General features: G+C 32.9%; 2 protein-coding genes across 2 annotated transcripts; both read right to left on the reverse strand.

Moving 5' to 3' along the window:
- Positions 1-673: 673 nt before the first annotated feature.
- LOC138317282 (calmodulin-like) lies at positions 674-5,015 on the reverse strand. Its single transcript, XM_069258843.1, has 5 exons — positions 4,859-5,015; positions 4,068-4,098; positions 2,108-2,251; positions 1,374-1,616; positions 674-860 (listed from the first exon to the last, which is right to left on the reverse strand). The coding sequence occupies exons 1-5, from the start codon at positions 4,859-4,861 to the stop codon at positions 832-834; spliced, it is 450 nt and encodes a 149-aa protein (XP_069114944.1). The 5' UTR covers positions 4,862-5,015; the 3' UTR covers positions 674-831.
- A 2,218-nt stretch (positions 5,016-7,233) lies between these two features.
- On the reverse strand, positions 7,234-13,851 carry LOC138317283 (uncharacterized). The gene is made up of 5 exons (XM_069258844.1): positions 13,696-13,851; positions 12,959-12,989; positions 8,795-8,938; positions 7,867-8,109; positions 7,234-7,420 (listed from the first exon to the last, which is right to left on the reverse strand). The coding sequence occupies exons 1-5, from the start codon at positions 13,696-13,698 to the stop codon at positions 7,392-7,394; spliced, it is 450 nt and encodes a 149-aa protein (XP_069114945.1). The 5' UTR covers positions 13,699-13,851; the 3' UTR covers positions 7,234-7,391.
- Between the last annotated feature and the right edge of the window lie 764 nt (positions 13,852-14,615).

Here is a 14,615-nt window from a genome sequence, read left to right on the forward strand (position 1 = left end):
ATAAATGGTTTTAAATAAAATTCACATTTCTTTTTTCTGTACCTCCTAATGGAAAAAATGTCCGCTTTGTTAGCCTATAGCATGATAATGAAAACTGAGTGTGGGAACTAATGGGAACTAGTGTAGGATATGATGAATTGAATCCTCATTTGGTAAAAGAAATCACAAGATAAACTACATGTATGTGGGTATAAAGGATCGTGGTGGCCAAGTAGTCAACATGTCTCGACATATTACCATAAGCGGTGGTTTTATTATCCGGGTACTCCGGTTTTCCTCCATCAACAAACTTGGCTTGTCCTTACATGATCCTGACTGTTAATAAAACGTTAAACGAATAAGCTAGTATATAAGTATAAAATATAATGATTTCCTCTCCATCTATATTCTTTTACTGTATTGTGACAAAATTTGTTATCAACACATTCACAACTCATCGTTTTTGTCTCTTTAACTGATCATACCCATTTGTTGTTCCTTTTTTATCATATCATTAAAGGCATTTATCTGTGAAACGATTGGGATTTTCAAAGAACTATTTGTACAATATCATATCTTATATTTCAGTATTTATCTTTTTTTCAACGATTGTTAAAATGATATGTATCAATGTAAGTGACTTTATATTCATTTATATCATATTATCAAACTAATATAATAAACAGACATCATCTCATATAAAAAATAATTTTATTTTCATATAAATAACATGGCATAAAATAAGAGATGTTCATATTTTTTTCTTTATAAATATTTGTCAACAAGTTTGATTTGTTTTCTTCTCAATGAATATTTGTAAACAAGATTGTAGCTTCCCTCTGAAAAGTATGGCTACTTTGTCGTCATCATCTTTACGAACTCTGAAACAAGAACGATAACATAATTAATATAAATGCAATTTATAAAGGGTTGCAATTGTGGCCAGAGAATACCTGTATAGTATATATTGACTGAATTATACCAATTAACTCACAACAGAATGGGAGATAATTCTTAATTGTTCTGAATCATACCACATATCCATTTATCTTTTGTAGTGTTTTTTTTTTCGAATTTGGTGGCACCTTGCTGTGATCCTAAAACTGATCTATGAAAAATTTCAATTTTATGACCGCTAAGATATTGTTTTCTTCTCAGTTTTAGTTCAAATAGCGGAACTCGTGACACATGAAAATATCATAACCTGATCTACGATAATACATTGAACGCGATTATACATAACTACATTAATTTAACACTGGAAACAGTACAATTCAAAAGAATAAATGAAGGAAGCGAAAATGACAAAAAAATAAAACCAAAAAAAACAAAAATAATAAATATCCATGAAATAGTCAGCTATAACAACAATGTTTGTTTTGTCAAATATGTACCGTCATAATTAACTTGTCCATCACCATCGATGTCAGCTTCACGGATCATTTCATCAACTTCCTCGTCTGTTAGTTTTTCTCCTAAATTTGTCATCACATGTCGTAATTCAGCTGCACTGATAAAGCCGTTGCCATCTTTATCAAAGACTTTAAAGGCTTCATGCAGTTCTTCCTCACTATCGGAATCCTTCATCTTTCGGGCCATCATGGTAAGAAATTCAGGAAAGTCGATAGTACCGTTTCCTAGGATATTGAAATAGCACTGTATTCCATGGTTCATCGCGAGTATTATAAGTGTAACCATAGTTACATTTATCTGTTCTGACACTTTTACAAAATTTGTATCTTTATAATTCGCAATACGCACAGCTAAGAGAAACTAAAAGACATCAAACCAAGAAGAATTTTAAAAAAAATCATACAATCAGTGCAATTCTAAATAAAAGCATTGTCGAGTGAATGGTTTTCGATATATCTTTATTAAAGTCGAAAATAGGAGTAATAACAAACTCAAAATATTTCCACAAATGGTTTTAAACATATTTGTCTGGCTTGTCATAGTCATTGTAGAAAACAAATTTTACGAAACAATAAAAACGATCAAACCCTTAAAGATACGTCATTATTTGTATGGTGTGTTTTAGTTTGTCTTGGCTGTACGTATTGCACACGATACGTCATCATTTGTATCTATGAATAATGTAGTTGCAACTAAGCTACGTAGCATATATTACCATCAGCGTCCACCTCGTTGATCATGTCCTGTAACTCAGCTTCCGTCGGGTTCTGACCTAGTGACCTCATCACTGTCCCCAACTCTTTGGTTGTTATGGTACCGTCGCCATCTTTGTCAAACAGACTAAACGCTTCTTTAAATTCTGTCCGTCAAAACGAAAATATAAAATATAGATAATCATTCTATGTTCATGTACATTAATGGGCCCATTCTTGATAAACATGTATGTGAAAGTGGTTGTAATATTATGCTTTTTAAAACCATTTCAGACAAAACATATTGTGGAACGCCGTATATTAATACCTTTTATCATAAATACTTCTTACCATTTTACCACTGTAGCGAACAACTAACTAAATAAAAAAGACCTTCGAAATGGCATACAAGATTGAGCCCAGGATAGAATTTTAACCCGACCGCTGATTGGCTGGCTAAATATGAATTTCAAAAGTTAAAATGTTTTCTGACAGGTAATTATTCCTGGATAACTATGATATGTATTTGGAAATTCATATTGAGATTTAGGTTCAAAATGTCAATTTTGATAATGAATAGGTAAAAATATTAGAATTTCAAAATTTTTTAATGTAAAATGCGCCTGATTTCATTAAAGCTACCCTGGTTGGAGTTTGAGCAGAAGGACCCAAACTTTTTTTTTCTATCTAGTGTTATATGATAACCTAGACTTTAATTATAGAACATAATATCTAAGTAATGTTCCTTTGTTTTGATAATACAGTACATAACTTTAACAAAGTTTAACACTATGGTCTATGTAAAATTATTTAGTTGGTTGTTCTCTGTAGGACCATTATTTATGACTATACACCTATCTACCATATATCAAATGGACAAATACCTTGTTCAATTACATTTCAATGATTCAATCATATCCCTACCTAACATATGCCTTATTCCATTACATTTTAATGGTTCTATCATACCCCTGCCTAACATATGCCTTATTCCATTACATTTTAATGGTTCTATCATACCCCTGCCTAACATATGCCTTATTCCATTACATTTTAATGGTTCAATCATACCCCTGCCTAACATATGCCTTATTCCATTACATTTTAATGGTTCTATCATACCCCTGCCTAACATATGCCTTATTCCATTACATTTTAATGGTTCTATCATACCCCTACCTAACATATGCCTTATTCCATTACATTTTAATGGTTCTATCATACCCCTGCCTAACATATGCCTTATTCCATTACATTTTAATGGTTCTATCATACCCCTACCTAACATATGCCTTATTCCATTACATTTTAATGGTTCCATCATACCCCTGCCTAACATATACCTTTTTCTATTACATTTCAATAGTTCCATCATATCCCTACATGACATTTACCTTGTCAAATTACATTTCAATGGTTCCATCATATCCCTACATGACATTTACCTTGTCAAATTACATTTCAATGGTTCCATCATATCCCTACATGACTATATCTATTTTATTTGTTCCATCATACACCTAGCTAACATATACATACACTTACCAAATATGTACCTTGTTTCATTACATGCTAAACTCTTATTCATCGGTCGGTTCCCTATTTTACGGAACCAACCCCCCCCCCCCCCCCTATATAATTTTTTTTTGCGATGTCACCTTGATTAATGTAAGCATACAATTTTGTCAAACATTGTGATACACAGGGGTGGGTTTAAGCCCATCAAAATTAAAATTACCTTTAATAAAATAATTTTAAAGCCCCCGTCTATTTAAAGCAATTTTAAAATGTACATTCCACTAAGATATTTGTGAGTATGTTTATGCTGATTTTATTTTCAGAATGTCTTTGATGTAGCATTAGTTGTGTAAATTCAGTGTTGTGCATGTCAAGAATTCATGACAAAAATGGGCGTTTCCAGGAACTCTAACCAAGGCAAATGAAATGAGCAAATATCTATAACTCTCCTGTCTATGTACATACCCGCGATTTGTTCCTCTGTCAGCTGGTCGGCCTGCAATATACATTAAACATTTTTGATGTTTTAATGTGAACAAATTATCATCTTCATTATTGAATGATGTTCACATAAAAAATCTAAGTCATTCATTCGATATTGATACTTATAATATATATATATATTATATTTTGGGCACATCAGACCTTCCATCCCACCCGCAAATCAATTCTCAATCCATTCCATTTATGCTTCTCTATTCCATATGTAATATATCAGTGATGTCCTTTCTGTTAACGAAATGGATATAGTTTTATGTAAGATTTAAAACAAATTTTGAAATCTTGTTTCTTAATAAAATAATAATGTTTTATTATGTATACCACTGTAAGAAAAAAAATCAAATAATATAAACGTTTATAGTGCGTTATAGTGTTGGTATCACTTCTGATTATCCTTATATTTTCAGAATACACACAGCCATATAATTAAAAACTACTATTATTATTTATAAATGATTATTATATTCTTTTATTGTATTGAAATGTTGTAACCGGTAAGATAACTTTCGTACAAAACTATCCATCTCGATTCTGTAATAAGTTTTCACCAAGGTGATAGATATAGATAAGTGTCCAAGAGACTTGTTTCTATTTTCCTGTTTTGAGAATTTTTTTCGTTGTTGTATATTACAAACTATATGAATAAAGAAAGTTTTAACTAACCACATACTTATAATATATAATCAAGTTATCTGTCATGGTACTTTGAACAAAATAGTGCTAGAAGTCATAGCAATAAGTATAAGATTACCTACCATATCTGTTGGAGGGAAATCCTATAGTTATTTGACGATCACTGTGTAGTATGTCACAAGTGTATCTCGTCTGTTCGTTGACAGGAAACCAGTATAGGTATATAATTAACTTTTAGTAAACACATTTGCCTGTTGCACACACATACCCTCCATATTTAAAAGGACGATAGCGTCTCGTGTGCCGGAATGTCGCATTGCGGCATTTCAACAAAACATGGGTTCTATTAGATAAGTGGGTCTGTTTACATCCTCTAAATCCTATTCTTTTACTACATATTTTTTGTATGCCTGCCTATTTTTAGCTTAATAATAAGAGTAAATAATGAAATAATCGTGTGTACCTTGGTGATTTGGAGATTTCATATCATTTTGTGGTTCGTTTATTTGTTTGTTTGTTTGATTAATTAACGTCCTATTAGCAGCCAGGGTATGTAAGGTCACCCTCCCATGTATGCGGTGTGTAGTATGTATGAAGTGCGTGGTGTGTGTTTTGGGAGACTGCATTATATTCATGTAATGTCTTCGTGTAAAGTGGAGCTGTTGGCCTTTTTATAGTGCTATATCACTGAAGAATGTCGCCGAAGACACCAAGCAACACACCCCACTTGGTCACATTATACTGTGTAGAATTATCCGTGATAGGCCAATAATTATTGGCATAGTCTCATTAAAATTACGAAACTTTTGACACAACGTACATTTTATATTAGACAATCAAAAACACATGATTTTAAAAAGTAGTTTTCTGATACTTGAAATTCAGGAACGATAAGTTTATAGGAATATTCACTTCTTGTTCAGTTTGCTTGAATGTACTTTGTGATACAATTCCTTCAACATCCTCTCTTTAATCTTGTCGCAAAGCCTCGGCAGTGTTTACTCATCACAAGGCTATTTGCGTCTCCCATAGTGATAATGTTTGTCGTCATTGTCTCTTTAAACATTTATTTACTGACAATGTAATAGTTTCTTATCGCAACTGTTACAGGAAATTCTTTCTATCTGGTTCTGACTAATGTTAATATAAGTGCTGATAATGATTTGTTTATTGATGTTGTTACGCTTCTTTTGTTGAGTTTAAATTCGCAAAAATGAACTTAACCCTGCCAAGGGCGTCAGAGCGCTTGTTTCCAAAGTGAATAAACACCGTAGTGATAAAGAACTTCTAGGTGAACATTTCCATTGGAGAAACAGGAAAACAAAATGTAGATTCATTCCAAGAGTCAGCAAGATACAATAAATTAATTTTCCTGAAATACTTTAAACAAAATTCTGATTTCAGAACAGTTAGAATGTTTGTCGTCATTGTCTCTTTTAAGATGTCACATAGTGTGTGAGAGTAAATGGAAAGAGTTAAGGGTCCTATTCCGTCTTTGCATATTATAGAGTTAGCTCCCTTGCGGGTAGGTATCAATTGTGACGTCATTATTTTGTGAGCACAATTCACGTCGTTTTCTCCGGTGTGTTATATCACTGAAACAATATGGAATACTAAAAAACAATAAATATACAACTAAGAATTACTTTATAATATGTACTTTTGCTATGAGCCAATAAAAAGACAACACGTCCATAGGAAATTTTCTATATCGTAAAAATGACGCCATCCGGTGAATGTGACCTCATTCTTTGGCGGGACCGACATATCGTTCATTCACCAAAGGTTTTGATCAAATCATATATTTATAATTGGGAATCACGATAAAGAAATTAAACATTTATTTACTGACAATGTAATATTTTCTTATCGCAACTGTTACAGGAAATTCTTTCTATCTGGTTCTGACTAATGTTGATATAAGTGCTGGTAATGATTTGTTTATTGATGTTGTTACGCTTCTTTTGTTGAGTTTAAATTCGCAAAAATGAACTTAACCCTGCCAAGGGCGTCAGAGCGCTTGTTTCCAAAGTGAATAAACACCGTAGTGATAAAGAACTTCTAGGTGAACATTTCCATTGGAGAAACAGGAAAACAAAATGTAGATTTATTCCAAGAGTCAGCAAGATACAATAAATTAATTTTCCTGAAATACTTTAAACAACATTCTGATTTCAGAACAGTTAGAATTTTGAAGATACTTTGAATAAAGTATTTGATTATTATTATTATAATGACATTATAAAATTTAATCATTATTTCTTATTAATACAGTACTCACAAAACCAAAACAGTTTGGGGATTTTCAAAGAAATATTTGTACAATATCATATCTTATATTTCAGTATTTATCTTTTCTTCAACGATTGTTAAAATAACATATCAATGTCATTGCCGTGCGATTGCTGCATTATGTCTTTTGTGTATGTATTGTAGTACAGACAAAGTATTCATTATATATCATATTATCACACTAACATGATAACCAGACATCATATTAACAAAAAATAATTTTATTTTCATATAAATAACAAGGCAAAAAACATGAGATATTAATACATTTTTTTGCTAATAAATATTGGCCAACAAGTTTGATTTTTTTTTCTGAATGAATCCTTGTCAACTAGATTGTTGCCTCCCTCTGAAAAAGTATGGCTACTTTACCATCATCATCTTTACGAACTCTGAAACAAGATATCATAATGAATATAAATGTAATTAAGGGGGTTAATTGTGGCAGAGAATATACTGACAACACACAACAGAAGGAGAGATAATTCATCAATCTTCTACATCAAATATCACAACCAGTTAGTTTTGCGATTCTGTTTTTTTTCGAATTTTGTGGCACCTTGCTGTGGTCTTAAAATTTATCTATGAAAAATTGCAATTCTATAACCGCTAAGATATTGTTTTCTCAGTTTAAGTTCAAATAACCTGGTAAACGATAATACTTTTAGCGCAATTATACATAACTATATTAATTTCAACACAAGAAACAATACTTTTAAAATGAATAAATGTAGAAAGCGGGAATGACAAAAAACTAATGATAGAAAAAAATGAAGAATAGAAAATATCCACGAATTATTCAGTCGTAACGATAATGTTTGTTATGTCAAATATGTACCTTCATAATTGACTTGTCCATCACCATCGATGTCTGCTTCTCGGATCATTTCATCAACTTCCTCGTCTGTTAGTTTTTCTCCTAAATTTGTCATCACATGTCGTAATTCAGCTGCACTGATAAAGCCGTTACCATCTTTATCAAAGACTTTAAAGGAATCACGCAGTTCTTCCTCACTATCGGAATCCTTCATCTTTCGGGCCATCATGGTAAGAAATTCAGGAAAATCGATGGTACCGTTTCCTAGAATAGTAGAAATAGCACTGTATTCCATGGTTATACGAGTATTATTAGTGTAACCATAGTTACATTTATCTGTTCTGACACTTTTACAATATTTGTATCTTTATAATTCACAATACGCACAGCTAAGAGAAACTAAAAGACATCAAACCAAGAAGAATTTTAAAAAAAATCCTACAATCAGTGCAATTCTAAATAATAGCATTGTCGAGTGAATGGTTTTCGATACATCTTTATTAAAGGCGAAAATAGGAATAATTACAAACTCAAAATATTTCCAAAAATGGTTTTAAACATATTTGTCTGGCTTGTCATAGTCATTGTAGAAAACAAAATTTAAGAAACAATAAAAACGATCAAACCCTTAAAGATACGTCATTATTTGTATGATGTGTTTTAGTTTGTCTTGACTGTACCTATTACAGACAATACGTCAATATTTGAATCTATGAATAACGTACACAGGCAATATGTCTTCAGGTAAATTTGACCTGAAGAAATCTTGACCTGAAATTGACCTGAAATTCACATGAAATTCACCTGAAATTGAGGTCAATTTCACATGAAGATCTTTTTCAGGTCAATTTCAGGTCAATTTCATCCGAAATTGACGTGATATTGACCTAAATTTACCTGAAGACATATTTCCTGTGTAGTTCCAACTAAGCTACGTAGCATTTATTACCATCAGCGTCCACCTCGTTGATCATGTCCTGTAACTCAGCTTCCGTCGGGTTCTGACCTAGTGACCTCATCACTGTCCCCAACTCTTTGGTTGTTATGGTACCGTCGCCATCTTTGTCAAACAGACTAAACGCTTCTTTAAATTCTGTCCGTCAAAACGAAAATATAAAATACAGATAATCATTCTATGTTCATGTACACTAATGAACCCATTGTTGAAAAAACATGTATATGAAAGTCGTTGCAATATTATGCTTTTTAAAACCATTTCAGACAAAACATATCGTGGAACGCCGTATATCAATACCTTTTATCATAAATACTTCTTATCATTCTACCACTGTAGGACCATTATTTATGACTATAAACCTATCTACCATTTATCAAATGGACAAATACCTTGTTAGATTATATTTCAATGGTTCCATGATACCCCTACCTGACATATGCCTTATTCCATTACATTTTAATGGTTCCATGATACCCCTACCTAACAAATATCTTGTTCTAATACATTTCAATGCTTCCATCATACCCTTACCTAACATATACCTTATTTTATTACATTTCAATGGTTCCAATATATCCCTACATGACATATACCTTGTTGTTTTACATTTCAACGGTTCCATCATACCCCTACATGACATATACCTTGTTCAATCACATTCAAATGGTTCCATCATACCCCTACATGACATATACCTTTTTGAATCACATTCCAATGGTTCCATCATACCCCTACATGACTTATACCTTGTTCTTTTACATTTCAATGGTTCCATCATACCCCTACATGACATATACCTTGTTGTTTTACATTCCAATGGTTCCATCATACCCCTACATGACATATACCTTGTTCAATCACATTTCAATGGTTCCATCATACCCCTACATGACATATACCTTGTTCAATCACATTCCAATGGTTCCATCATACCCCTACATGATTTATACCTTGTTCTTTTACATTCCAATGGTTCCATCATACCCCTACATGACTTATACCTTGTTCTTTTACATTTCAATGGTTCCATCATACCCTTTCATGACATATACCTTGTTCAATCACATTTCAATGGTTCCATCATACCCCTACATGACTTATACCTTGTTCTTTTACATTTCAATGGTTCCATCATACCCCTACATGACATATACCTTGTTCAATCACATTTCATTTGCTCCATCATACCCCTACATGACTTATACCTTGTTCGTTTACATTCCAATGGTTCCATCATACCCCTACATGACATATACCTTGTTCAATCACATTCAAATGGTTACATCATACCCCTATATGGCATATACCTTGTTCTTTACATTCCAATGGTTCCATCATACCCCTACATGACATATACCTTGTTCAATCACATTTCAATGGTTCCATCATACCCCTACATGACATATACCTTGTTCTTTTACATTCCAATGGTTCCATCATACCCCTACATGACATATACCTTGTTCTTTTACATTTCAATGGTTCCATCATACCCCTACAAGACATATACCTTGTTCTTTTACATTTCAATGGTTCCATCATACCCCTACAAGACTTATACCTTGTTCGTTTACATTTCAATTGTTCCATCATACCCTACATGACATATACCTTGTTCAATCACATTTCAATGGTTCCATCATACCCCTACAAGACTTATACCTTGTTCTTTTACATTTCAATGGTTCCATCATACCCCTACAAGACATATACCTTGTTCTTTTACATTTCAATGGTTCCATCATACCCCTACATGACTTATACCTTGTTCTTTTACATTTCAATGGTTCCATCATACCCCTACATTACATATACCTTGTTAAATCACATTTCATTTGCTCCATCATACCCCTACATTACTTATACCTTGTTCTTTTACATTCCAATGGTTCCATCATACCCCTACATGACTGATACCTTGTTCTTTTACATTCCTATGGCTCCATCATACCCCTACAGGACTTATACCTTGTTCTTTCACATTTCAATGGTTCCATCAAACCCCTACATGACTTATACCTTGTTCTTTTAATTCCAATGGTTCCATCATACCCCTACATGACATATACCTTGTTCAATCACATTCCAATGGTTCCATCATACCCCTACATGACATATACCTTGTTCAATCACATTCCAATGGTTCCATCATACCCCTACAGGACATATACCTTGTTCTTTTACATTTCAATGGTTCCATCATACCCCTACATGACATATACCTTGTTCTTTTACATTTCAATGGTTCCATCATACCCCTACATGACATATACCTTGTTCTTTTACATTTCAATGGTTCCATCATACCCCTACATGACATAAACCTTGTTCTTTTACATTTCAATGGTTCGATCATACCCCTACAGGACATATATATACCTTGTTCTTTTACATTCCAATGGTTCCATCATACCCCTACAGGACATATACCTTGTTCAATCACATTTTATTTGCTCCATCATACCCCTACATGACATATACCTTGTTCTTTTACATTACTATGGCTCCATCATACCCCTACAGGACATATACCTTCTTTCAATCACATTTTATTTGCTCCATCATACCCCTACAGGACATATACCTTGTTCTTTTACATTCCAATGGTTCCATCATACCCCTACAGGACATATACCTTGTTCAATCACATTTTATTTGCTCCATCATACCCCTACAGGACATATACCTTGTTCAATCACATTTCAATGGTTCCATCATACCCCTACAAGACCTATACCTTGTTCTTTTACATTCCAATGGTTCCATCATACCCCTACAAGACATATACCTTGTTCTTTGACATTTCAATGGTTCCATCATACCCCTACATGACATATACCTTGTTCTTTTACATTCCAATGGTTCCATCATACCCCTACATGATATATACCTTGTTCAATCACAGTTTATTTGCTCCATCACACCCCTACAGGACATATACTTTGTTCAATCACATTTCATTTGCTCCATCATACCCCTACAGGACATATACTTTGTTCAATCACATTTCATTTGATCCATCATACCCCTACAGGACATATACTTTGTTCAATCACATTTTATTTGCTCCATCATACCCCTACAGGACATATACCTTGTTCAATCACATTTCATTTGCTCCATCATACCCCTACTGGACATATACCTTGTTCTTTGACATTTCAATGGTTCCATCATACCCCTACATGTCATATACCTTGTTCTTTTACATTCCAATGGTTCCATCATACCCCTACATGATATATACCTTGTTCAATCACAGTTTATTTGCTCCATCACACCCCTACAGGACATATACTTTGTTCAATCACATTTCATTTGCTCCATCATACCCCTACAGGACATATACTTTGTTCAATCACATTTCATTTGATCCATCATACCCCTACAGGACATATACTTTGTTCAATCACATTTTATTTGCTCCATCATACCCCTACAGGACATATACCTTGTTCAATCACATTTCATTTGCTCCATCATACCCCTACTGGACATATACCTTGTTCTTTGATAATTCAATGGTTCCATCATACCCCTACATGACATATACCTTGTTCTTTTACATTCCAATGGTTCCATCATACCCCTACATGATATATACCTTGTTCAATCACATTTCATTTGCTCCATCATACCCCTACTGGACATATACTTTGTTCAATCACATTTTATTTGCTCCATCATACCCCTACAGGACATATACTTTTTTCAATTACATTTCATCGGTTCCAACATACACTTACCAAATATGTACCTTGTTTCATTACATTATTCAATCTGTGTGTTCCCTATTTTACTTAACCCCAACCCCCCCCCCCCCCCCCCTATATAAAATACGACGTGTTCAAGTATCCTTTTTGCGGTGTCACCTGGATAAATGTAAGCATACAATTTTGTCAAACGTTATGATACACAGGGATGGGTTTAAGCCCCTCAAAATTATAATTACCTTTAATAAAATAATTTTAAATCCCCAGTGTATTTAAAACATTTTTAAAACGTACATTTCACTAATATGTTTGTTTATGCTGATTTTATTTTCAGTTTGTATTTGATATCAAGAATTCATGACAAAAATAGACGTTTCCAGGAACTCTAACTTAGGCAAATGAAATGACCAAATATCTATAACTCTCCCGTCTATTTACATACCCGCGATTTGTTCCTCTGTCAGCTGGTCGGCCTGCAATATACATTAAACATTTATGATGTTTTAATGTGAGCAAATTATCATCTTCATTATTGAATGATGTTCACATAACAACATCTATGTCATTCATGCGATGCTGAATAATAAATACATTATATTTTGGGAACACCGGTCCCTCCTTCCAACCCTCAAATCAATTCTCAATCCATTCCATTTATGCTTCTCTATTCCATTTGTTATATATCAGTGATGTCCTTTCTGTTAACGAAATGGATATAGTTTTATTTAAGTTTTAAAACAAATTTTGAAATCCTGTTTCTTAATAAAATAATAATGTTTTATTATGTATACCACTGTAAGAAAAAAATCAAATAATATAAAAGTTTATAGTGCACTATAGTGTCGATATCACTTCTGATAATCCTTATATTTTCATAATACACAAGGCCATATAATTAAAAACTACTATTATTTATAAATGATTAATACATTCTATTATTGTATTGCATTATTGTAACCGATTAGATAACTTTCGTACCAAATTACTATCCATCTCAAGATTTAGATAAGTGCCCAAGAGATTGCTTTGAAAAAATGTTTTTTATTGTATATTGCAAATTAAATGAATAAGGAAAGTTTAAACTAACCACATACTTATAATATATAATCAAGTTATCTGTCATGATATTTTGAACAAAATGGTGCTAGAAGTCATAGCAATAAGTATAAGATTACCTACCATATCTGTTGGAGGAAGTCCTATAGTTATTTGACGATCACTGTGTAGTATGTCACAAGTATATCTTGTCTGTTCGTTGACGGGAAACCAGTATAGGTATATGATGAACTTTTAGTAAACACATTTGCCTGTTGAACACACATGCCCTCCATATTTAAAAGGACGATAGCGTCTCGTGTGCCGGAATGTCGCATTGCGGCATTTTAACAAAACATAGGTTCAATTATATTAGTTAAGTGGGCCTGTTTACATCTTCTAAATCCTATTTTTCTACTACCTTGTATGTGCCTGCCTATTTTTAGCTTAATGATAAGTGTATATCATGAAATAATCGTGTGTAATTTTTTGGTGATTTGGAAATTTCTTATAATTTCATGGTTCATTTATTTTTTATTTTTTGTTTGTTTGATTAATTAAAGTCCTATTAGCAGCCAGGTTTATGTAAGGACACCCGCCTATGTATGCGGTGTGTAGTATGTATGAAGTGCGTGGTGTGTGTTTTGGGAGACTACGGTATATCCATGTTATGTCTTCTTGTATAGTGCAACTGTTGGCCTTTTTATATAGGGATTGGATTTCGTTTTTATGTTAACCATGCTTGTATGGAGCAATTCCTCTAAGAATATATTCTATAACGCGCCCCATATTGAAAATGGTTAACATAAAAACGAAATCCAACCCCTATATTTACACTCACGCGACTTTTTATTTTTATTTTATGCAATAAAATCGTCTTTTGAAAGTGACGTAATTATTCAATAAAAGTCGGTCAAAAGTGGGAGGAGCTTACTCAATTGAACAGCGAATGATGACGCTTCACGTAAGGTAGAATTATTCATCCGCGACGACAAAAAAGTTCAATATTTTAGTGTAAAATAAACATGACAAACAAAGTAAATTTCAGAGATGATTTTATTTAA

This window comes from Argopecten irradians, chromosome 3 (assembly GCF_041381155.1).
Source record: "Argopecten irradians isolate NY chromosome 3, Ai_NY, whole genome shotgun sequence".
Classification (NCBI taxonomy): domain Eukaryota; kingdom Metazoa; phylum Mollusca; class Bivalvia; order Pectinida; family Pectinidae; genus Argopecten; species Argopecten irradians.